This window comes from Nylanderia fulva, unplaced genomic scaffold (assembly GCF_048542155.1).
Source record: "Nylanderia fulva isolate GAGA-0341 unplaced genomic scaffold, ASM4854215v1 Scaffold84, whole genome shotgun sequence".
Taxonomy (NCBI): domain Eukaryota; kingdom Metazoa; phylum Arthropoda; class Insecta; order Hymenoptera; family Formicidae; genus Nylanderia; species Nylanderia fulva.
Window position 1 is genome coordinate 383,334 of NW_028190961.1, and position 26,750 is coordinate 410,083.

A 26,750-nucleotide genomic window follows, 5' to 3' on the forward strand; every position below is an offset into this window, starting at 1 on the left:
GACATTTTATTAATCTTACATAGTTTTGTAGATATATATACATAGAAAATCAATTTTTCATCACACTTGCCTCTATGGATAAAAGTATTGTGAAAAATCGAATTGGCGAGACATTGTTGAAAAGAATCCTGAGAGCGCACAGAGAAGGCTCGGTGTTTAGAGTATTTGTCATAATGCCTTTATTACCAGGTTTTGAAGGAGAAGTTGGAGGACCAAGTGGAACAGCATTACGAGCAATAACGCATTGGAATTATGCCTCTATATCGAGGTATGACATAATTTGGGTCTCAATCATATGAGAAAAATGTCTTAAAAAATAGGGATGTTTAAAAAAAGAGGGCTTTCTAGTTAAGATTTTTATGTTGACCTTGACCGAGCTTTTCAAGGTCATTCCAAGATCAAATGGATATCATCAGCTAATAGATTTTTTTTAAATCCTATTCTCTTGAAACATTTTCCCAATAAATTAATATTTTCTGAAATATTTTGCCGTCCTATATGTATATAAAATATACATATATGAATTTTTTTTTATTTTAATAACAGGGGAAAGGATGCTATTTTAAATCAACTTATAGAAGCAGGTATAGAGGATCCTAGTGAATACATTACATTCCATGGCTTGAGAACACATTGTATGTTAAATGGTACAATGGTAACAGAACTTATCTATGTTCATAGCAAATTAATAATAATAGATGATAACACAGTAATATGTGGATCAGCTAATATAAATGACAGAAGTATGATCTCTTCAAGAGACAGCGAGATAGCAGTAATAATTCATGTAAGTATATATTTATCTCCCTGATATTTTATGCTGTTTAATAAAACGAGTCATTAATTTTATCATGATAAAAATTTAACATTTGTTTATATGTATATGTACATGTAAATTAATAAAAGTTATATTTGTAGGATCAGGAATTTGAAGATGGTCGCATGAACGATATACCTTTTCTTTGTGGTAAATTTGCTTCTTCTTTAAGAAAACAATTGTTTCGCGAACATTTAGGACTATTAAATAGTAAAGAAGACATCAACATCGACGATATCATTATCAAGTCCTTCTATAAAGATGTGTGGTGCGCCAGAAGCAAACAAAATACAAAAATATACGAAGAAGTATTCCAGTGTATTCCCACTGATAAAGTAGTCAATTTTTCTATGTTGAAACAGTATCAAGATAAAATACCCATTTCACTATCCGATCCATTATTAGCTCAAGAATTAGCGGAATGTATCAAGGTATCTTAAAATTCTTATATGTGTGAGTCAATCGTTTTCTATCTTACATATTAACTTAACACATATAAAAATAATCTTTTAACACATAAAATTAATGATATTTTTTGTAACTTATATATTAATTTATTATTATTATTAAAACTTATATTAATGAAAAAAATATTGTAAACTTTGTAATTACTTAATTCTCAATGTGTTTTTATCTACTTATATATTTTTTGTTGCTTGAAATGACAATGATTGTTTGGATTTCTACTGACAAATTTAATGAAAAATCTAAAATATGAAATTTATATTTCAAACATTTTTTTCTAAATTAAAAATTCAAATTTCTAGGGTCACTTGGTCGATTTGCCATTACAATTCTTATGCAATGAAGAATTAAAACCTGCCGCTGGAACGGTAGAAGGAATGATGCCAACTGCATTATGGACGTAAGTGTATGTGTTATCACGAGAGAGAAGATGACTATATTTTTAACGATTTATTGCATTTGAGTACAAATTAATAAAAGATTTTTATTAATGTATAAATAGAAGATGCCTTAATATATATCTTATAATACAAAAATTAATCAGATTCTTTTTTTTATAATTTATATTAACTTATTATTATTAAAATTTCTTAATAAAAAAATATTGTAAACTTTGTAATTACTTAAATGTGTTTTTATACATATATCTTTTGTTGTTTGAAATGACAATAATTGTTTAGATTTTTATTGACAAATTTAATAACAAATCTTATTTAAAATATAAAATTTATATATAATAGTATTTCAAACATTTTCTTTTTATATGCATTTACAAAAATAATTACTATATGATTAGGTTTTCATGGAATATTCTGTATTTCATTCATTTAATATAATAGAGTATTTTTAAAAATAATAATAAAAAATATATATACTTAAATTTTATATTTATTTTGACATTTGTCAAATTAATTAATTTTTATTGTTTTTGGGTATCAATTTAAATTAGAATTCTTTTTGAAATATTGAAATATCTTTATAAATATGAATAAATAATTTGTATTTTTATTGCTTAACATACATCATTCAATTTGTTTTGTTCAAACAGACATTACTACTTAATTTAATAAAAGTTATTGTCTTATTAATAGAATTAAAATGTGTTTAGTTATCTAAGAAAGTTTAATTAAAATTTATTGCATGTAACTATATATTAATGTGATTATGTTAATCTATGCGTGTAACGTGCATAAATGAGTAAATCTCCATATTGAGATACATATAAATTATAATTCTAGCTTAGAAAATTTTAATTAGAAAAATTATGTAAAATTTATTTATATACAAAAAATGTACAAAGAAAAAAGAAGACAATACTTTAATATATAAAGAAGCAAATACTTTAATATATAACATTTTTATATTTTTAATAATCTCTTATGATATGATATGCTTATATTTAAACTAATAAAGGTAAATTTTTTTTATAAATATATATAAATAAGTAAGAATCGACATGATGTACATGAGACCTATGTGAAATATAGGAAATCATAATGGAAGTCTGTAAGGTGTAAACACTGATCAATTTTACTGCTAAAGTTTAAAAATTTAGAAAAAGTTAAATTGATTATAGTTTGGCTTCTGAGAGATTTACATGTAAATAATAAAACTATTATACATTCCACAACATTCCTGTTATGTTATAATGAGATGTAATATATATTGTAATAATCTTCAAATTAAAATGATATAATTATATAAATTTATATTTATAATAAAAAATTAATTTTTTATTATATATTTTATTACAATTTGTATTTAACAATAATAATAATAATAAAACAATCCTCATAAAACAATCCTCCTAATTTAATTAATTTTCTAAAAGATTCTAAAAAGATCCTTTTCCACGCAATTAAATACTAATAATGACGAACTATAGATGTTTTAATTATGAGAAGCCTTTACTTGCGCACAGTACAATTGCCCACAGTGCTATTAGACACATAAGATTGCGCAGTTCTTTTGCACACACCCCTTCCAAGCCTATATACACACTATTACACACACACACGGGGGCAAGGGGGGGGAGGGTCTTTGACCCCCTTCTTCCCCCTTTTCCGCACCCACCCCGCCGAGTAGCATGCGTGGAAGGAGTGTGCGCAAAAGAACTGTGCGTAATCTTGTGTCCAATAGCACGGTGTGCAATTGCAACGTGTCCAATTGTATTGTGCGCAACTGAGCCTCCTCCTTTAATTATATGTAAAAAAATTTACATTTTTATCGACTCTTTTTTAACTTTTTTGTTTTTTATATAAAATTATAGCGTCCACAGTTCGTTATTATTAATATGTTAATTTAGGGAAAAGGATTTTTCAATTTGTATAATTAGGCTCGGCTCCACAATTTACTTTGTGCAACCGGCGCGTGAAAAGTCGCTTTTTCCGCACATGATGGGATTTTAGAAAGGGCTTCCTTTCTACGCACCGGTCACACAAAATATCGTAGCCAACATGTGCGGGTCATAAATCGGCCGAGAGTGCGGATTGTCACACTCGGCTTCGCCTCGTGCGCCAAACTTCCGCACTCTCGGCCGATTTATGACCCCCCGCACTTGTTAGCTAATATACTATTAATTGAAGTTTAACTGGACTGCTTTCGCGACAGAAACCCAGCCACAATGTTTATGATAAAGATTCGTAAATATTTATGAATATATATATTTTTCAAATATATAAATATTTTGAAAATGTTTTATAAAAGCCTTTATTTAACATATTATTAAAACATAGATTAAATATTTCATAAAAACACGATCTACACTCCATTCCTCTCAGCCAATAGAGCCACACGCGATGTTATTGCGACAATTAAGAAAGAAAGAAATTCCCGATTCAGACGACTTTCGGACCAATATTTTTCTCGCCTATTTTCTTTACAGGAGAAGTTAGGAGAAGGAACAAAGAGGAATTTCTGAGATCCCAACCATAGGATACAAATTCCTTAGTTTCCAAATTTTTTTTCTTTCTTAATTGTCGCAATAACATCGCGTGTGGCTCTATTGGCTGAGAGGAATGGAGTGTAGATCGTGTTTTTAAAAATTGAGGAGCTGACTTAATATTCTTATTATCGTTTTGATTGTTAAATATTTCATGTAATATTTTATGGTATGCACAGTCGTATACGACCGTAATGGTATGTAAAGATAAATATTTATAGTAATTATTTTGTAAATATTTTTTAACTAAATTGTTAGTTCTATTCATTTACCGCTAATTATGACGTATCTTTCTCGTATTTGATTTTCGTTGTGAGAATTATGTAAGGCTAGCAAAAACAAAAATTAATAAAATTAAAAATGTCATAAAATTATTTCTATTTTTGAGCTACATATTCTGCAATAGAATGTCTTTTAACAAATAAATGTACGCATATATATCAATGTGTACGTAAATTTATTTGTGCAACAGTAAAGTCGCTCTTTCCGCACATGATGGGATTTTAGAAAGAGCTCCCTTTCCACGCACCGGTCACACAAAATATGGTGACCAACATGTACGGGTCGCAAATCGGCCGAGAGTAGGTACGGATTGTCGCACTCGGCTTCGCCTTGTGCGCCAAACTTCCGCACTCTCGATTTACGATTTCCCGCACTTGTTAGCCAATATACTATTGTGAAACTACTGTGTTGCTTTAAGTATATATTGTATATAGTGTATTATTGTATATAGTGTATTGTATATTATAATTTTTATTCTATTTTAAAATAAATGTCTAATAAGTTACTTATAAACATTTTTTACACATTTTTAACTTTTTATAAATGGCTAAATCGGGGAGCACACACATTTTGCATAGGCGCATAAGCGTAAACATAAGAATCCCCTTATAGAAATTTATCACTAATAACGCCAATTTATCATTTATTTTGAGTACTTAATCATTCATTTTGAGTATTTAAATTACTGTATATCAGTATTTTAAGTACTCAAAATATAAGTGATTAATTGGCGATACTAGTGATAGATTTCTACGAGGGTCTTGGATTTCTACGATTGGTCCATGAACGTGTACATAAGTAATTCAAACAAACGAATTTCTTATGCATATATGCTTATATGCGCTTATGCAAGAGTGTGTGCTCCCCGCTTAAGAGTTTGAAAAACACAAAAATATCTAATCGACCAAATTTTAGATTAGACTATCAACCGATTGTTTTGATTAAATAATCATTGATTATGTCTTTTTAACTTATGATTTCTTACTGAGTATTTATTAAAGAAAATATAAATTTTAAAAAATTTGTATCATAATAATTTAATAAATATAAATATATTTATAATATTTATCATAATATAATATTATCATAAATATTTTCTGATATTTATGATAAATATATTTATGATCTATTGAATCTAAAACTCCAAAAACATTTATAAAATATTTACGATAAATGTTTATAAAATATTAAAATAATTTTTATAAAATCAGAAAGAAATATTTTTATCGACTCTCAATATTAAGAATATAAATATGATGTTTTTAAAATCGCCCAACAGAGCCAAAGCACGAAAAATTAATTATTTGAAACTGTATCTCTTGGTTTGAGATCACTAAGTTCCATATATAAATTAATCTCGAAACTTACATATGGAGAAATAGGCGCGAAAAATATAAGTCCGAAAAGTCCGAAAAACATATTTTGCGATGTGTTAAATGTTGCTTTACTTGGAACTGGTATATTTGGTCACTGCTTTAGTTCCCTCACCGCGACTGCGTGTTTTGCCAACTCTCCGGGCAAGAGAAGCCTCACTGCAGTTTGTATCTCACGAGAAGTGATCGTCGATCTTTTATTATAATGCGCCAATCTTGACGCTTCGGCGGCGATTTTTTCAAACACATCGTTGGCAAAGCTGTTCATGATACTCATGGCTTTGCTGGAGATTCCGGTATCGGGGTGCACTTGCTTCAACACCTTGTAGATATGTAAATGGCATATAGCTCTCCTTTCTCTTCCTCTTCTTTTTCTTATTCGTCTTGCTGATGTTCTTCTGAGCCTTGCTTGCCTTCTTGACAGCTTTTCCGCTTGTTTTCGACGGCATGATGAGCGACGAGTTGTCCTGCGTACGAGTGTATCGAACGAAGTCTGAGCGTCAATTCCCGCTTCAGCGACTTTTCGGACCTATATTTTTCGCGTCTATTTCTCCATATGTAAGTTTCGAGATTAATTTATATATGGAATTTAGTGATCTCAAACCAAGAGATACAGTTCCGAATAATTAATTTTTCGTGCTTTGGCTCTGTTGGCCGATTTAAAAAACATCATATTTAAATTTTTATAACTATTCTATAAATATTTTATAAATATTCTGTCTGGGAAATGATCCTACGCTATGATTGGTCAAATATGAAATTTCATAGAATTTTATTTAATGAAATTTCAGATTTGATCAATCACAGCTAATAAACAAATAAAAATTGGCAAAGAAAGCCGTAACAAGATGTTCGTGTTTATATGTAATAGTTTAATATAAAAAATTTTAAATACAGACGTTTTGATCTGATTTCAGATCATCTTCAGTGTAATAAACTTAATAAAACGACATAGCTGTATGCAAAGTAACGGTCATAAAACCTGACAATTATTTCAGAGAAGTCTTAAGATAAAATAAAGCGACAATAATGCACGTAATTTATAATTGAAGTACATATAATCTGAAAGAATAAAATAAAAGCTAATAAAATTTCAGACTTAACCAATCACAGCTAATAAAATTTCAGATTTAACCAATCATAATTAATGAAATTTCAGATGGACCAATCACAGTGCAGAATCATTTGAATCTAGATCATTTTGATTTTGTTGCAAAAGCAACTCAGATTAAAATGATCCTGCGTTGTGATTGATCAAATCTGAAATTTCATGAAATAAAATTTTATTAAATTTCAGATTTGACCAATCGCAGCACAAGATCATTTTAATCTGGATCGTTTTAAGTCTGTCCCAAAAGTGTTCAATGTAAACTAGACAAAAATTGAAACACAGCCTTTATATACATATGTGTATATATGTATATATGTATGTATGATGCAAGTATATATATATGTATGATGTATATGATACACACACACACATATATATACATATATATAACAGCTTTGCTGTAACATCAAACGTATCAATACGTAGTTGCACTATTAGCATTACACTCGATTTTAACGTGATATGACGCCGCGTATCCTATATAGAGATCTGGTGGCCCTGCTTTAGGACGTCAATGGCTCGCCGTTATTCATATTTGTCATAGTTTTAAGCAGATAATCGAAGGTGGACCTCGAGCACGCAATTTTTTTCTCAGTCTCATTCTCTCACGCGAAGGAGAGAAAGCGAGAAAGAAAGAAAGAAGAAAAGAATTGTCCCGCATTATTTTCGCATCAGAATTTCATTGCGATGGCTGAAAATCGGGACGCGATACTGGCTGATTTTCAGGTAAGCCAGCTGATTTTTGTTCTGCACAAACATGTAAATACGTTGTTAGGTTATAGCTGTTTAAATGACATTGAATAATTGGACATTTAAAGTAAGTTTCTTCATTGCATTTATTTTATTTATTTTTTTCTTTCACTGAATTGTCAGAAGTCAGAAGTCTCGAAACTACTCGAGCGATTAAATATGAATTTTTACATTCAATCTTGACATCAAAATTTTGGCAAATTTCGCGAAAAATGTCCTGTCGTTTTCTTTGTTACGCCATTTTTATAAGTCTTTGTTTTGAAGTACGAAATGACTTTTCATGCTTGTACAAATATATTATTTGTTTACAGATATTTTTAAAATTAATTTCTATTTAACTCGAGGGATATTTGTATAAAATTTTAGATTTTTAAAAATACACGTGCAAATATTTTTAATATTTATTTTTAAAAAAATTTTGTAAGAAATTTTAGATTTAAAAATATTTTTGGGATTTGTCAAAATAAAAATCTTTAAAGATATTTTTAAATGTCTATCGAAATGTATTCTTGTATCGTTTGCAGGCATGCACTGGAATCGATGATTTTGGAGAAGCCATTCTATATTTGGAAGACACAAACTGGGATCTACTGGTAGATATAAAAGTATAACAAAGTCATTGATAGCAATTAGTTTCATATATTAAAATGCATGTTTTTTTGTACAGGCTGCAATAAATAAAGCTATGCCTCAAGGAACGCAACAGTTACCCTCCGAAATGGCTCCGGATATAGAAATGGTGGAGGAAATTAAAATAATACCACATTCGTCTTCGGCAAAACCACAAACTGCTCAAAGCTCGAAAAAGATAGAGACAACAAAAGCAGATGTAGTGGAGAGTGCAAAACCTGGAACGAGTAGACCTAAAAGTTGTATGAGGAATAGAATGCTTACATTCCACATTAATTATCTTGATAATGTCTATAAAATTAATCTATCCGAATTGTCCACTTTGAGTAAGTAAAAACTATCATACATCAGTACTTATATATAACACAAGTAGCAAACTGATGTCATTAGACCTCAAGATGACGTTATTTTGACGTTTAATAACGTCAATTTGTTACTTGAGAAAGATTAACAACTCAAGTAGAGCAAACTGATGTCATTTTGATCTATAATGACATTATTCAACGTGAAAATAATGTCATTTTGACATATAATGACATCATTTAACATTAAAATGTGTGTATGCTTGCTACCTGAAAATTAGTACAAGTAATTATTAAATATAAAAAATGTATGAATGTACAAACTAAATGCATAAATAATTACTGAATGTTGTATTATATACTTTTTATTTTAGAAGATCTTAAACAATTTATATGGTATAAAACGAATATAGCACCTTGTCAACAAGATCTTCGTGGATGGAAAAAGGAACCCCAAACATCGAATACAATATTGCAAACGTTAGATCTGCCTAGAGAAAATACATTGTACCTGTCAACGGTATCGCAAGACGGTGATTTGTCTCATGAGACGTAAGTTGTACAATTTTTACCTTAATGCAATTTTTTGTGATTATAATTATTATACATATATTAATCAGGGTGTATACTTCTGGAAAAAACCTTGAAAACCTGGTATTCTCAGGGAACTTTATTTAACCTTGAAAAATCAGAATTATCATGGCATTTGATTGGGATTTAAGGAATTTTTGTTAAATGGTCTTTTTGTTAATTTTATTCTTATTTAGTACTTAAGAAACATATGTCTAACATATTTAGACAATATTTAAATTTTTATTATTTTATGTGGTTTTTTTTATTGACAAATTTTTAGTGTCAAGATCTTATATAAATTATAAATTTCATAGAAAATTATTTAATATTTTAATAGATAATATTTAAATAAATTTGTACTCTTTATTTATTTAATAAATAATTAAATAATAATTTAATAATTTAAATAAATTAGTATTCCTTGAGATGTTTATAATAATTATTTTTTATTTTATTATATCTCTTTGTCAGGAAATTTTCTCAGGGAATTTTTTAATAAAATCTAAATAGGCACCCTGATTAAGTTTTTGTGATTATCTTGTTATTATAATAAAGCTATGTTTTTCTTTTAAGGGTGAGCCTGTCGGATCGTATGGTTCAAAATTACACTTTAAACGTAAAGGATGAAGTACACAATAAAACGTACAATTTAAAGTTTCCTGGCACGCGTACCGTATTAGAAGTGAAAACGGACATTTACTCGTTAATAGACGTTCCTGTACGAAATCAGCAGTGGAAAGGTTGGCCTAGTTCGCTGAAGGATGATAACGTAATATTGGCACAAAGCGGGATTTGTTACCCGGAACACGATTTATCCGTAGGGAAGCTTCCCGTGAAGGAAGAGAAGAAGGTAACATCTTACTTCAAGAGGATAAAAATTATCTTATTTTTTTACAACGATAAATTTATATAAAAATTTATAATATTTGTCTCTCCTTCTCTCTTTCTTTCTCTCTTTCTCTCTGTGTTCAGAAGGTTATAGATTTGATTGACAGCGATAGTTCCATAGATGAACCGGAAGATGTGGAAGAATTTGAAGATGTCCCTGAAACGTTTACCGTTGAGGATGATATTTTCATAGACGATGTTAAGTCTACGAAAGTATAGCGTCTCAGTAAGTGTATATTAATATTTAAAAAAATTTTTATGCTTTATTTAAGCGAAAATGTACCCCGAGGCGATCTTAAAACTGTTTCACTAATCTTTTTATTGATTCTACAGATTGGAAAATCCTTTTTCACAATTCAAGTACTAATAATAATAAACTGTGGATGCTATAATTTCATGTAAAAAAACCAAAAAAGTTTAATGAAAGCCAATAAAAAATAATTTCTTAACTTTTTATTTTTTTACTTAAAATTGTAGTTTATTATTATTAATACTTTAATTTTGGAAAAGGATTTTTCAATCTGTATAGTCAATAAAAAATTAGAGGTCGAATTCAACTAACGACAAAATCATTACTTTTGTGCACGCTTTTTTTTATTGCTTAAATAGAATAATAAATGCTTTTCCTCAATTAAAGTGCATATAGAAATGAAGCGGGGATTTATCGATTTTATGTTAAAAATTTAAAAACAATTCTTTTAATTTTTAAAGCGTTTACAAAAATTCTTTTTATTTATTGATTAAATAGAATAAATACTTTTCTATGATTAAAGTGCATATAGAAATAAAGTCAGAATCTATCTATTTTATGTTAAAAACGAAAATTTTAATTCAAATAAAAAATTTTTTTTTGTTTTTAATATAAAATTGGTAGATTCCGATTTTATTTCTATATATACTTTAATTATGGAAAAATATTTATTCTATTCGACCAATAAAAAGAAAAGGGTGCAGAAAAATGATCATTTTGCCAATAAAACAGAACGACGTTAGGATCCTTTTAATATCGGTATACAACAATAAATATAATTTCTTTTTTTTATGTACATAAAGTGCCAGAAAATGTAGTAGATGAGGTGATGGGCACATTACATTTCGCGGAACAATTCGAAAAACGTTACGGGCCGGCTCATCCGGAATTTTTCGCCGGCACATTCGAAGATGCCCTGAAGGAATCTTGTCTAAAACCAGCAAAAGAGGTTTGTCTTGCGCTAATAAAAAAATACTATTTTTATTAAAATATTATTTTTAATTATTTTTTATTACATCTGATATCGATTCTTTTTTCTGTTACAGAGAAAATTACTAGCTGTGTATTTGCATCACGATAATAGCGTATTAGCTAACGTCTTTTGTACTCAATTGTTAGGATTTGAAACGGTGCTTCAACTTCTCTCGGCGAATTTTATAGTCTGGGGTTGGGATATCACATATGAATCTAATAAAGAGAGGTATTGATTATACGAATAATAGGAAAAAAGTGTGTGACTGAATTTATATCGAATAATAATTGTTATTGAAATACACTCGTTTGATCCTTAGGTTTCTATTTTCTGTAACTCAAACTCTTGGTACTGTTGGCTCGTTGGCTGTGTCAAGCATAGACGTGGATACTCTGCCAGTTTTAATGATCATCATGAGATCTAGATCTAATACAGAGATATTTACCATCGTGCACGGCAATGTGGGAGTGAACGAGTTACTGACGAATTTGGTACAAGCTGTCGATATATTTCAGGTAAGTTATTTTACACAATGTTGGGAAAAAAATTGTTATACTAGTCTTTAGTATAAAGTCTGGAATTTTTATTTAACATTTTTTTATAAAATAAAAATAAGATATTCGACTGGTTCCAGACTTTCAAAATACCCTGAATATATAAAACATCCCAGATAGCACAAGCTATTCGAAAAGAATTTATTTGTATGTCACCAGTATGTCACCAATTTTGAGTCCCTTTTCAAATACATATAGAATTTATTTTATGAAAATGAATTCTATATGTATTTGAAAAGGAACTCAAAATTGGTGACATATTGGTTACATACAAATGAATTCTTTTCGAATAGCTTGTGCTATCTGGGATACTACTTTGTTTCGTCAAACCATGAGTATATAAGGTGATTCATTTTAATCGCCCTAAGCAAATATTTTGAAAACTATGAGAGATACAAAAAAATGTTTTAAACAAGTTTTTTGACTTTGAATCAAACAATTATTTAAAAAAAAGTATATAAATTGCAACAATGCAGCTGTGTACTTTTATAAAAGCAACTATGTATTGTCTTTACACTAAAATTGATTGGTCTCACATTACATACATAAAAGTACATTAAAGTATGATTACTGAAAACTGAATATTTTAAGATATATATATATTTTACATTTTGTCAAAAAATTGTTAACTTCAAATCTTAATAAAAGAAAAAATTTTGGAAAGCTCTCGAGATAAGCTATGTGATAAAAAATTTATAGGTTCCATTTCAGAAATTGAAGGTGACCTTTTTTCAAATGATTATACAAGGTCAAATCAATGACAACATTTTATGTCCCCCTCAAAATTTCAAAAAAAATTTTTCAAACATTTTTCGTATCTTTCATATTTTTCGAATTATTAACTTAGGGCGATTAAAATGAATCACCCTGTATAAATACAGATTTTATACAATTATTTATTATTCCTGTCAAAATATAGGAACAAAGACGAGCTGATATTGGCGTAGAAGAAGAACGACAGGCCAGAGAAAGAGTCAAGCAAGAACAAGACAGAGCATATCAAGAAAGTTTGGCAGTCGATAGGTAATAAAAAAAATTAGGATTTATTACATAAAACATATGCGTTAAAAAATGAATCTAATATCTGTTGCACGAAAATATTAGATATTTATATTGAACAATAAGCGTAATATCTATATAAATTATAATATAAATTAAATAAAGATTAAATTATAAATTTTAAATACTAGCGTTTCGGACCGCACTTCGCGCAGTTCTCAAAGCTAGAGAGCCTCAAGGCGAGAGAGGCGACAATTGGTCATGTGAGCATCTACTTCTGATTGGCTGGCATAATGTGTTTTTTTAGACATTGCGACGCTTGTGCAGAACACATTACACATACATCACACATTTGACATCTGTCGGTGTTAGATTAGATGTTCTGCAATGTCTAAAAAGTACATATACTAGCCAATCAGGAATTAGGTGCTCATATGATCAGTTGTCGCCTCTCTCTCTTTGAGGCTCTATACTCAAAGCCTTACGTTTCGGACCGCGCTTCATGCGGTCCTTAAATCTTATATAAAACCTGCTTTAACAGAGAAAATTAGTTGTTCTGTCTGTTTGACCGCGAATTACTTCTACATTTATTTATTGATTTTCGAGAAACAGGTACCACAATGTTTTTAATGTTACGGAGATGGATGTTATTTTTTTTACATCACTCATCCATCTACGCACCCACCTACGCACCCACCTACGCACTTTTGTAAATTTTTAGGGGATGGCTTTTTTTTACACCTTTCCCCACGCACTCACATTTATTGACTGATGTTTTATAATGCGTGAGTGGGTGGATGAAGGTGTAAAACTTAAAAAAACCACCATCATCGCCATCCCCGAAAAATTTTGGAAATTTTTGATACCAATTTTGAGAAAATCGATCAATAAATGTGTGAGTGCGTGGGTGGGTGGATGGGGGTGCAAAACTTTGTAAAACTTTAAAAAAAAACTATCGTCGACATCTCCGAAAAATTTGCAAAGTTTTGATATTAATTTCAAAAAAATCGATCAATAAATGTGTAAATGCGTGGGTGGGTGTGTAGCTCAATAAAAAAACCACAATACGATGTTTTGGAACATTCTGAACCCATTCTGAATCTATTAGCATAAAAATCTAAAAAAAAAATTTCGCGAAAACAGCCTCTATGAGGAAGAAACAAACTTTTTTGAAAATCACATAGTACGTTGTTTCTGAACATTTCGAACGCACTGGCATAAAAATAAAAAAATTTTTTTTTCGCGAAAACCCTCTATGAAGAAAAAATTTTTTTTTTAATAAAAATAAACCACACAGCAACCTATTCCGAAAAATTTGCAACATTTTGGTACATTTTCGAGGAAATTGGTCCATAAATGTGAAAGTAGTTCGCGGTCAGACGGATGAAAATTATATATATAGATTATTATAAATATAAATATTAAATTTTTTTTTAGAGAAAAAGAAGATCCGAGACATAAATTATATTAAATATTATAAATATAAATATTAAATTTTTTTAAAACAAAAAAAGAAGCGAAATATAAATATATATTAAATATTATAAATATGCGGAAAACGTGATTTGATCGCCAGTTGAATTTTTAAAAACCAAATTAGGCAAGAATTAATTGACCAACACCGGCAAAGTTAGAATTCTTTTATTCAAAAAAGAAACGACGTTTCGACCATCAATTCGGTCCTCTTCAGGCTGTTGAATTAAATTACATGTTGAAATAACGAAGTAGTCAAGTAACTGTCATTTGTAACTTAGCAAAAATGACGATCTTGAAAGGTGAAAATAGGAACCACACAGTTCACTTAGACATGTAATTTTACACCCTTTTATAAATATGAATATTAAATTTTTTTAAAACAAAAAAAAAGCGAAATATAAATTATATTATAATATAGATTAATAGTATATTAGCTAACAAGTGCAGGGGATCGTAAATCGGCCGATTTATGACCCGCACATGTTGGCTACATTTTGTGTGACCGGTGCGTGGAAAGGGAGCCCTTTCCAAAATCCCATCATGTGCGGAAAAGACGACTTTTCGCGCATCGGTTGCACAAATAAATATTATTAAATTATAAATAAATATTGAATTTTTTTAGAGCAAAAGAAGAAGCGAAACAAATGCAAGAAGAACTTGAGAAAAAGAAAAAAGAACAGGCCGAAAATGAGAGGCTAGCAGAAGAAGCGAGGAAAGAGGCTCACAGACAAGCTGTGGAATCCAGTTTGCCACCTGAGCCGCAACAAGGGGCGGGCGACGGTGTAATGAAAGTAAGAGTACGACTTCCGGCCGGAAAAATCCTGGAACGAAAATTCCAATCCGACACGCCATTACAAACGCTCTTCAATTTTCTTATCGTGGAGGGTTATCCTATAGAAGAATATAAGCTCCTGTCCAGTTGGCCTCGAAGGGATGTAAGTAGATGATGTAAGCATTTAAGTTCTTATTATGTAGATATTTATTTGTAATTTGTTTTAGAGTCGTATATTCTTTGCATACGTAAATTGAAATAAAACCAATTTCTCAGCAAAAATTTTTTTTAAACATTAAGAGTAATTATACTATCTAATATATATATATATATATATATATATATATATATATATATATATATATATATATATATATATATATAAATAGATATATATACACACACATCGACGTGTTTTGTATTTGTTCCAGTTAACATCCATGGACTCGAAACTCACTTTGATGGAACTGAAATTCTGTCCACAGGAAACAGTAATTTTAGAAGAACGATAAATAATATATTATAATTAAATTTAAATATAGAAATTAAGTGTCGCAAATATTCTACAAAAAAAATGTATTTATTTAACAATTTCGAGATAGAAAACAGCAAATTATAGAAATCCTGTTTATCTTGCAAAATACACATTTTTACGCTGAACTTTTCCCATATGATGAAGTCATATACGATGAATGTAATGTTATTTCATAAAAAGATAAAAAAAAGAAGAAAAAAAGTTTTTTTCATGCATACATATATTATATACTTTTAACTTCTCAGGAATAAATAGAATTCTGAGCAATTTTAAATGAGAACTGTCTTTTTTTGTTATGAACGCATTGCACAATTGGGCTATGTAAATAATGAAAATATACACTAAAATTTATATTATATTGGTATACTATATTATATCTGTATATAATGGAGAAAAAATTATTATTTTGTGGCACTAATTTATTTTTCTTTGCATCATAAATATAAAGACGCCGCAAATACAATATCACGTTTTATAAGTTTGATCGCCTCGCTGAATTTATTTTCTAGATCTGTATTTCCAATACCCTTCGCAGCTTGACACAGTTGTCGAAGCACTTCTTCTAAACGGCGCATGCACCTAATAATAGATCCTGAAATATATTTTATACACATTATTATACAGGAAGAAAAATATAAGAATTGCAATTTATCGAGGATTCTAAAACTATTTTGTTTTATCGATAAAATGAATATTTTTCTGCACCCTTTTCATTTCATTGATTAAATAGAATAATAAATGCTTTTCCACGATTAAAGTACATAGAGAAACAAAGCCGGAACCTACCGATTTTATGTTAAAAACAGTTTTTTAAATTTTTGTTTTACAAAAATTAAAAATTTTTTTGTTTTACAAAGATTAAAAATTTTTTGTTTTACAAAAATTTTTAATTTTATTTTACAAAATTTTTTTTTATTTTACCAATAAAATTAAGTTGGAAGTTCGACCACGAATTTTTTTATTAGCTTTATACAGGTTGATAAATCCTTTTCCATGATTAAAGTACAAACTGCGAACGCTAAAATTTCATGTAAAACAAAAAAGTTAAAAAAGGTCAATAAAGAAGTGTAATTTAAAAAAAAATGAAATTATAGATTCCACTGTTAGTTATTAATTGTGGAAAAGGATTTTCCAATCTGCATAGTCAATAAAAAGATTAGGGTATCGAATCTGTAACTTTTTCTAAAGTAAAAAGTGAAAAATTTCCGCCAATAGCACATCGATTTCATTTTAAAATCAATGTGTGATTGGCAGAAATTTTTCACTTTTCAAGTTTTTACTTTAGAAAAAGTTACAGAATCGATACTTAGAAGTCGAATCCAATTTCACGTTTTATCGGTAAAACAGACGACTTTAGGATCCCCTTACGCAGAATGTTCATAATTTGATTTTATGTTCCTAGAATTATTTTGAATAAAAAAATTCAAACCAAACAAATGGGCCCCCAATTGCAAGATTATTTTTAAAAATTATAACTTAATGCTATCACTTTATTCCATCAAATTACTTGTTATTATCTGAATTAATTCAACAAATTTGAATTCAATCACCAATATTTTGATTAAATCACAAAATTAACATTTTATTATTTCTGAGGAATTGTTGCAATTGGAATCCATTGTTGATTTAAATTTTTTTACTTAAAATAATTAATAATATTAAAAATTTTTGCCCCAGGCAAAAATTTAAAAACAGAGATACAAAAAAATGTCTCAAATAAAAGTTTTTTGATTTCGAGAGAGACATAAGATGGTGTCATTAATCTGACCTTGTATAATCATTTGTAGGTCATGTAAAGGTCATCTTCAATTTCTTAAATGGAACCTACTATTTTTATCACATATTCTTGTAGTTTATCTTGAGAGCTTTCCAAAACACTATATTAAAGTATTTTTCTTTTAAGTACTTTTTGAGTTATTAAGGTTTCAAGTCAACAATTTTTTGACAAAAATGTAAAATATATATATATATATATATATATATATATATATATATTGTAAAATATTCAGTTTTCGATAATCTTACCTTAATATTTTATGCATAGAATAATGAAATCAAATAATTATTTTTAAAAAAGTATATAAATTGCAACAATGCAACGTACTTTTTTTAAAAGCAACTGTTTTTTTTTACACTAATTCTAATTGATTGGTCTGATTAGTACTTAAGAGAAAAATATTTTATTATAGTGTTTTGGAAAGCTCTCGAGATAAGCTACAAGAATATGCAATAAAAATAGTTCCATTTAAGAAATTAAAGGTGACCTTTACATGACATTCAAATGATTATACAAGGTCAAACTAATGACATCATCTTATGTGCCCCTCGAAGTAAAAAAAAACTTTTATTTGAAACATTTTTTTGTATCTCATAGTTTTCAAAATATTTGCCTGGGGCGATTAAAATGAGTCATCCTGTATAAATGATAATACATTACCTTCAAATATATCTGTCATTTTGCAAATTTGTAAGAACGTTGCACCTTTGCACCAAGCGTAAATAACGTCCATTAAAAACGGCTTAAATCTGTCGACGTATGCATCCTCGTCTAATTCTAAGTTGGCCTCCGTTGAGACTTTCGCTATTCTTCGTGCCAAATCTTGCATCTGTCTGAGGGGACCGCTCAGTTCCTCCGTGCTTTTAGGCATTTCGTTCGATTTTTCGTCGCACACAAAACAACTTATCAACGCCACCATCTGCGGCACACTTAAAGCGTTGAAGAGACCGTTGAAGATCATCTCCGTCATCAATAGCTCGTCGGCGCCGTTCAGTTCACAGGCTACGCGTCCTTTCAGCTCTATGATGTCCGCCGACGTGCAATATGCCATTCTTCTTAAAACTCGCTTCCTGCATTTGAGCTCGTCCATCTGAAGTATCGACTTGGCCTGCTTGAACTCTTCCTTGGCCTGCTTGAGCTGCACAGCCAATTCCTCCTTGTGTAAAAATTGTTCATATAGTACATTTACCTCAGGGTCCTGCAAACATTACAAAATTTCGATTTGAATTACAAAAAGAATACACACAATGCGTTTCTATACAGGGTATTTCAGACTACCCGTCCACCTCTTTTCTTTCAAAAACTAAGCATTTTAGAGAAAAACGTTTTAGAAAAAAATTGTATGGTTTTGAGAGAAACATAAGATGGTGCCATTGATTTGACTTTGAAAAGTCATTTGAAGGACATGTGAAGGTCAACTTCAATTTCTTAAATGGAATTATCTATTTTTTATTATTATACATATTCTTGTAAGTTATCTCAAGAACTTTCCAAAACTCTATAATAAAGTATTTTTTCATGGAGTACTCTTATAGCAGAGTTATAAAGGTTTGAAGCTAACAATTTTTGACATAAAATGTAAAATATCTTGTAAAATATTGTTTTCGGTAATCATACTTTAATACTTTTTTTGCACAAAATAATGAGACCAATCAATTGGTATAAAAAACATAGTTGCTTATAAAAAAAGTATGCAGTTGTGTGCATGTTAAATATTATATATTATTTTTAAAACAATTATCTGTTTTCTTTACACCAATTGATTGGTCTCATTATTCCGTGCAAAAAAGTATTAAAGTATAATTACCAAAAACTGAATATTTTACAAGATATTTTACATTTTATGTCAAGAAATTCTTAGCTTCAAACCTTTATAACTCTACTATAAGAGCACTCCATAAAAAAATACTTTATTATAGAGTTTTGGAAAGTTCTTCAGATAACTTACAAGAATATGTAATGAAAAATATAGTTCCATTTAAGAAATTGAAGTTGATCTTCACATGTCCTTCAAATGACTTTTTAAGGTCAAATCAATGGCACCAACTCATGTTTCCTTAAAACCATACAATTTTTGTCTAAAACGTTTTTCTCTAAAATCTTTAGTTGTTGAAAGAAAAGGGGTAGACGGGTGGTCTAAACACTCTGTATATAAGATTTTAAGCGACAGGATTTTGATTTAAGAACAGAAGATGGCGCTACGGACTTTCTTTTGAAAGGCGCTTTTCAAGGTCATTTATGTATTTTTCATTTTCTTTTTAATCTTATCCTTATAACTTTTTATGCTAAAAATTGTGAGGAATTAATTTACATAAAAAATAGTGATTCTAAAAAAAAAAAAAAAAGGGGGGGGGCAAATGACCTTGAAAAATGTCCTTAAGAAGATAGCGCTACGGACTTTCTACTGAAAGACGCTTTTCAATGTCATTTGAAGTTTATTTGTTTTTTTAAATAGAACCATATTTTTTTATTTGAACTATATTTGATAAAAAAAGTTCTTGGAGGTAATTAAAATGGGACACTCTGTATATTTATCACTTGCCTTATGTAAAGGGTGTGCGTACAATCTCTTTTCTAACGCTTCAGTTTTCTTAACGATATCCTTAAAGGCTTGAGCCTCTATGTGCATATCCGTAATAGGATTTAACAACGGCGGACCTTCTGGGAACCTCTTCTTCACCTCTCGTATCGTTTTCAGTACACTCCTTCTGTTATCGGACGGCCTGAGGTCCTTCGGGTAATACAACCTGAGCGAACTGATTTGAGAAATTAAATGATGGGAGATAGGCACCACCTCTATTTCGCCTTCCTCGCCTTCGCGACACGGATACGGAGCGCCTTCTTTGGAGTCTTTCGATATGTGAAGTAAAACGTCGACAACGATGACAGTCTTATCTTTCACTGGATTCTTCGGATTCTTTTTCTTAAAGTTCACCACGATACCCCAGTCGAACGCTTCACATTCGTTTCTCACCTGCAATATACGCATGATAAATTAACTTTAGCAAGAATTTCATCAAAGATGATACGAAAATGAAAAAATAGATAAATATACACTTTTATCAGTCTTCCGGGTTGCAAAAATGGCACCAGATACTCTGGCTGCGTCAAAAACGATCGAAATTCCCCGCTCAGTCGATCGAGTTGCTCGCGTATATCGTGATAAGAAGAAATCTCATCATATCTCTCGATGTTCACCGTATTGTAGGTGGTGTACAACTCCTTTACCTCTGTAAAAAAAGGGGGATAATAAAAGGGATTTTTAAACTATAATATAATATATAATACTATAATATAAAATATAACTCAATATCCCTAACAGCACACATATCCCGAAGACGTTCAAAGAACATCCTGAGGATGTTCGAATGTCCTCTGGAGATCCTCTGAATATCTTTCAGATATGTTGTGCTATAAGGATATAATATAATAAACTATAATATATAATATATATATAATGAACTATAATATAATAAAAGATATTTAAACTAGTGATGTCAGCGAATAACGACTCACTGTTATACAGAGCTGGAATGCCAGCTTGATTTTGAAACTGGAAGAAGCTTCTTTCCAGCATGTACTCTGGATTAATCTCTTCCACGCGAAGAAGATTAAGAACCATATTATAGGTCAAATGGAACGCGGAATTGATCGGATCCGGCTTCCCTTGAACGATGGCCTTGCCGACAACCGGGCTGACTTGCTCGTCTATCATCAGTATAACAATCCCCTTATCGTCCAGGCCTCGCCTGCCCGCGCGGCCAGACATCTGGATGTATTCGCCGGAGGTGATCCAACGGAAGTCCTTGCCGTCGAATTTCCGGGGCGCCGTGAACAGGACTGTCCGCGCGGGCATGTTCAGGCCCATCGCGAACGTCTCGGTGGCAAAAAGGGCCTTGATCAGACCTTCGCCGAACAGTATCTCAACCGTTTCCTTCAGGATCGGCAAGAGTCCGCCATGGTGGATGCCTATTCCACGTCGCAGAAGCGGCAGCAGGTTCGTGACCTGCGGCAGCTTCTTGTCCTCGTCGTTCAGGACGTCTATCGCGTTATGGAAGACCTCGTCCACCAGTTTCTTTTCCTCCAGTGTGTTCAAATCCAATTTGGCCATCTGCATGGCGTAAACTTCGCAATCCTTCTTCGAAAAACTGAAGATTATCACCGGGGCGAAATTTCTCTCCATGATCATCTTCACCATCTTGAAGATGTTTGTTTGCCCGCTGTTTGTGGCGCGCAAACCGCCTTTGCGTCCCTTCGTGTCGCCTTTAGCGGCGTCGCCCATATTCTGCAGACAGGCCATGGCCCTGTTAAAATTTTCCTCCTTAAATTGACCGGTCTCGTCTACAACCTGTATGCATTGCAATAGATTGATTAAATGGATAATGTTACAACACTTTTTTTATTTAATAAGAACGTAGATATTTGAAAATCGCCAGACAGAATTTAAAAAAGATAAAAATCTTCTCTCGACCGTACTGGCAAATATTATTTATTCAATCACAACGTTTCGACCCTTCTTTGAGTCCTTATCAAGTGATCTAGATATACATAGACAGAGATTAATACATTAAAAAAACAAAATTACTTCACTAACAATATTACAAAATGATAAAAAGAAAAAGAAGCAAGACATACTTGTAAAAATAAAAATAAAATTATAATTTTAAGATGTCAAACCGACACTATGTTCGTTCTTGACATCTTAAAATTATAATTTTATTTTTATTTTTACAAGTATGTCTCGCTTCTTTTTCTTTTTATCATTTTGTAATATTGTTAGTGAAGTAATTTTGTTTTCTTAATGTATTAATCTCTGTCTATGTATATCTAGATCACTTGATAAGGACTCAAAGAAGGGTCGAAACGTTGTGATTGAATAAATAATATTTGCCAGTACGGTCGAGAGAAGATTTTTACCTTTTTTTATTTAATATATCTATAAGCTAAGTCCTTTCTATTTATTTCTTTTCATGATATGCTTTAAAAAAGATTATTTTATTTTAGAATATAATTATATATTTATTGATTATTAATTCCCAAGTAGCAAACTGACTCATTAGATATCGAAATGACGTCATTTTGACGTTTAATGATGCCAATGACGTCACTTTAACATTTAATAACGTCGCATGACGTCACTTTAACATTTAATAATATCGCATTACATCACTTTGACGTTTAATGATGTCGCATGACGTAACTTTGACATTTAATGATTCCAGATAGAAATGCCTGATGATCAGATTTCATCATGTCATGATCTTTTGATTTATGATTGAAATGTGTTGTATATCTTGTAATCATATTATAATAGGTATCATGAGCACAAGTTACATACATATGATGAAAAATGTAAGCTCAGATATTAATTTGAGCATATTTATGTACTATGACATTTTTTTGCAAAAATTTTAAAGATATAATATGTCTGTTTTGAGTAGCATATGAGCCTGCATCTGTGTCTATTTTTGTCATCATGTTTTAAGAAATATGAGTACAATCTGAGTACAAAATACATATATTGTGCTATCTGGAATGTTGCATGACATCACTTTGATGTTTAATGATATTGCATAACGTCACTTTTACGTTTAACGTCATTTTGACATTTAATGGTCATTTTGATGTCTATGACGTCATTTGACGTAAAAATGACCTATGCTTGCTACCTGGGTTTCCATTGTAAAAACAATTTTTATCCTATATTTAATAGAATTAAACTATACATTAAAATATACATTAATAATTTAATTAATTAATTACACTATTATATGTACTACATAATAATATTAATTAAATCACATATTTAAATTTAAACAATTAATTTTCATCTTAATCAATAATACTTATTTAAATTGCAATTTTTAAATTGTTTTTATAAATTAAAAATAATTTTTATATCATAAGTTTCAAATATTAAATTAATCATTTTTGAATTTTGAATTAATTATTCATTAAATATTTTATTTTAATTAATTTATTTATAGTATCAATTATTCTTCTCTCTTTTCATGATACTATTAATCTGATTCTTTATAAAAATAATTATCATCACTGACCAGATGAATACCATCCCCACCAACTGGAAATATGTAATGCTGTAACGGAGTAGGTCTATAGTCTGTGGAGACCACGTGGCAAGGTTGATTGTGTAAATGCGCCACCCATTCGGCAAATTGTCGTGCATTCGGTATAGTGGCAGAAAGAAATACGTAATGTACATTATCTGGCAGCAATATAAGCGTCTCTTCCCACACCACGCCTCTCTCTTTATCGCGCATGTAATGAATTTCATCGAAGATCACCCAACCAACCTCACGCATCACCTATAAGTAATTTATACATATAAATAGATGTTATACAAATATATGATTTTCTAAAAATATTTATATATAGTAAAAAATAATAATAAACAATATATATAAATATGTAATATATATATACATATATATTATATAAACGTGTATTTTTATTATCCCAAGTAACAAATTGATGTCAAAATGACATATGCTTTCTACTTACAATAAAAAATAATATACTAAAATATAATATATAATAAAAAAACAATATTCTAAAAATATATAATAAAATATAATTTAAAAAATATATATAGATATAACAAAAAAATAATATAGTAAAAATATGTAGTTTTTTTCTTATATACTAACATTCTTATATTATATACTTTATTATATCAACTCTTGATGTTTTGTAAATAAATATCGCTTCCAAATAAGTCAAATTTACTAATAAGTCACTAATATTAATTTGAGTGGCAATGACATGGAATGCTTCATATTTATATAGTTTTAATAGTAAGACAAACCTCTGATCCTCTGTACAGCATGTTGCGCAAGATTTCTGTAGTCATAATTAGCACGCTAGCTGTTGGATTTATAGTAACATCACCTGTTACCAGACCGACGTCCTTGAATTCCTCATGAAACTCTCTATACTTCTGATTACTCAACGCTTTAATTGGGGTTGTATATATCACTCTCTGCTTATCCTTAAGTGAACATGCTATCGCATATCTGTATGAATCATAAGATAATAAAGTGAGAAAAAGGCCACTGAAAAGGATTGTTAAAAAACGACATGCTTTAAAAGTATAAAATGTAAAATACTTACTCAGCTACAACAGTTTTACCAGCTGATGTATGAGCGGAAACAAGAACCGACTGATTGTTTTCAATGCACAAAATTGCTTCCTTTTGGAATGGATCAAGTATAAATTTATATTCCTTGGCTGGTTTACCCTGTTTATGTTCCAAAGGTATGTATTCTTGATCAGGAGGAACAGCAATTTCGTGCATACAAGATTCAACAGTCTCTATATTGTGTACTTTTATGCGACATGCCACATCCTCTAGACTGAAAAAATAATAATGTAGTTTGATGTAATTGCATGCTATAATTCTCTCATATAGCAATTCTATATACATATTATTAAATATTATATATTATTAAATAAATATTATATACTAATAAATAAATAATATATTAATATAAATAATTAAATATAATTAAACAAAATTGAAAAATATGCATCTATATTATGCTTATTACACTTTCATCAAATAAAAAATATATAGCAGTATCAAAAATATAAATTAATCCTAAACTATTACATCTATGTATATTATTATATAGAATACTATTAATATATTATTCCGGATTACTTTGTATTAAAAAATTAAAAAATATTTAAAATATTGATTCCATTTATGAATAAATTCCAGGTATGTAGGACGGAGCCTTACTTGATATCATCCAGAATAGGATCATGCCGTAATTTCTTAAGCGACTTCAAGTCATTTTCATTGTCAAGCTGTCGCTTTATTCCTGCTTCTGGTTCGATTTTCCTGCACATTTAATTCGAATAAATAATTTATATTAATAATTCACGAGGTTGCTTTCATAAATTAAGTTTCGCATTAATTATTATGTACTTCAGAATTTCTGGTATCATCTCCACATCATCGCCCTGCTCGTCAAAGACGTCAAATAAATCTTCAGTAAAATTCGCCATTATTTATTAAAAATTATTATTTCAATATATTTTAATTCAGTATTCTATATAAGACATTAAAAACTGATGCTACAATCTTGGCTACAATTTAACCTGTAACGTCAGCAGTTGAAAATCAGCAAAAAGACTAGAGAATAGAAGATCAGAAGAATAGGAGACCGAATTCCTTAAGGGTCGGCAGGCGACATGGTGGAGACGCCTATCGGCCGGCCGGGAATTAGAGATTCTTATATTCCAGATATTAGCGAAACTACTGAATGAATCTTATTAAATTTATGATATTCTTAATCAGTAAGCTCAAATGCAGTCCGCCAAAGAGTTATTTATTGAAAACATGATGAAAATAAAATTTATAATATAACTTGGGGGAATGCGCAGCTAGTAACGGGTAAGGTTGGGTTAGCCAGGAGTCCGTATTTTATTTATTTTAAATTTTTCAGAGCAAAAATGCAAAATCCGACTTTTTGGCGGACTACTTTATTATATCAAGAATATATTAAAAAAAAAAAAACCAAAGTTATGTCACTTATTTTATGAAATATCTGGACGATAAGATTCTCACTAGATTCATAAGGAGCAGGGGAAATTTCCGTGGTAACATACTGACAGCTAACAGCTTGACAAGGAGAGACTATCATTCTGTCCTTGTCTCTCTTACATCGCATATGTAGTAACATCCATGTAGACACAAACACTAATGCGTTGAACGAATGCGATTATTGGGAGATATCAGCAAGAACCGGTTTTCGTATTATCATTGTTTCTCTGTATATGTATATTATATGTAAAAGAACAATAAGAATAGCAATAATTCTTGCCTAACATTATCTTCCAATTATCGTTTCGTGTACGCAATATATATTTCACATTATGCATCTGTAACAAATAATCGAATGATTTATTTAAATATTTGCATATAATCTATATAAATCTATATAATAAATAAAATGTGTAATAAATTATCGAATGATTTATTTAAATATTTGCATATAATCTATGTAAATAAAATATGTACAAATAAAATAATATTTATGCAAATATTATTTTATTTGTGTACATATTTTATTTATATACCCAAACAACACCAAGTCCAAAATTGGCGCGTAAGATATCTTTATAAGATGTCTTTTTGATATCATATCATAAGATAGCTGTCTTAAAAATTTCTTAATGCTATCTTATGCGTCAATTTTAGACTTGGTGCTGTCTGGGTAGATAATATGCAAATTAATATGTTTATATATATGCAC

General features: G+C 29.8%; 3 protein-coding genes and 1 pseudogene across 6 annotated transcripts in view; 2 read left to right on the forward strand and 2 right to left on the reverse strand.

Annotated features, from left to right (window-relative positions):
* Pld (Phospholipase D) overlaps positions 1 to 1,935 on the forward strand; it is a 63,790-nt gene extending 61,855 nt beyond the window's left edge. For all 4 annotated transcript variants that reach the window (XM_085489454.1, XM_029301210.2, XM_029301211.2 and 1 more), the window contains 4 exons: positions 32 to 268; positions 547 to 787; positions 919 to 1,248; positions 1,585 to 1,935. In XM_085489454.1, the coding sequence (XP_085345580.1) occupies positions 32 to 268; positions 547 to 787; positions 919 to 1,248; positions 1,585 to 1,686 (910 nt within the window). In that variant the 3' untranslated portion in view covers positions 1,687 to 1,935. The remainder of the gene's footprint in view (positions 1 to 31; positions 269 to 546; positions 788 to 918; positions 1,249 to 1,584) is intronic.
* A 4,014-nt stretch (positions 1,936 to 5,949) lies between these two features.
* On the reverse strand, positions 5,950 to 6,327 carry LOC114929625 (histone H2B-like; annotated as a pseudogene).
* Positions 6,328 to 7,370: 1,043 nt separating this feature from the next.
* On the forward strand, positions 7,371 to 16,047 carry casp (Fas associated factor casp). The gene is given in 12 exon segments (XM_029301188.2): positions 7,371 to 7,715; positions 8,264 to 8,332; positions 8,407 to 8,695; positions 9,046 to 9,223; positions 9,818 to 10,094; positions 10,217 to 10,358; positions 11,186 to 11,331; positions 11,429 to 11,583; positions 11,675 to 11,870; positions 12,829 to 12,932; positions 15,007 to 15,319; positions 15,588 to 16,047. Coding segments are annotated over 12 exon segments (1,989 nt in total). The 5' UTR covers positions 7,371 to 7,676; the 3' UTR covers positions 15,669 to 16,047.
* Mtr4 (exosome RNA helicase Mtr4) lies at positions 15,716 to 25,646 on the reverse strand. The gene is made up of 10 exons (XM_029301187.2): positions 25,421 to 25,646; positions 25,232 to 25,333; positions 24,600 to 24,842; positions 24,295 to 24,502; positions 23,528 to 23,794; positions 20,985 to 21,816; positions 20,526 to 20,698; positions 20,011 to 20,442; positions 18,129 to 18,666; positions 15,716 to 16,283 (listed from the first exon to the last, which is right to left on the reverse strand). Exons 1-10 carry the CDS (start codon positions 25,498 to 25,500, stop codon positions 16,126 to 16,128), a joined length of 3,033 nt encoding a protein of 1,010 aa, XP_029157020.1. The 5' UTR covers positions 25,501 to 25,646; the 3' UTR covers positions 15,716 to 16,125.
* Positions 25,647 to 26,750: the final 1,104 nt, after the last annotated feature.

What these genes read in the sequence shown, in the direction of transcription:
- Mtr4 (XM_029301187.2), bottom strand. Translation starts at nt 25,500, where the DNA reads ATGGCGAATTTTACTGAAGATTTATTTGACGTCTTTGACGAGCAGGGC. An exon ending in GTGGGGATGGTATTCATCTG is followed by an intron (nt 21,817 to 23,527) that starts GTCAGTGATGAT and finishes CAATGCATACAG; the next exon opens with GTTGTAGACGAGACCGGTCA. An exon ending in AACCCGGAAGACTGATAAAA is followed by an intron (nt 20,443 to 20,525) that starts GTGTATATTTAT and finishes CGTATATTGCAG; the next exon opens with GTGAGAAACGAATGTGAAGC.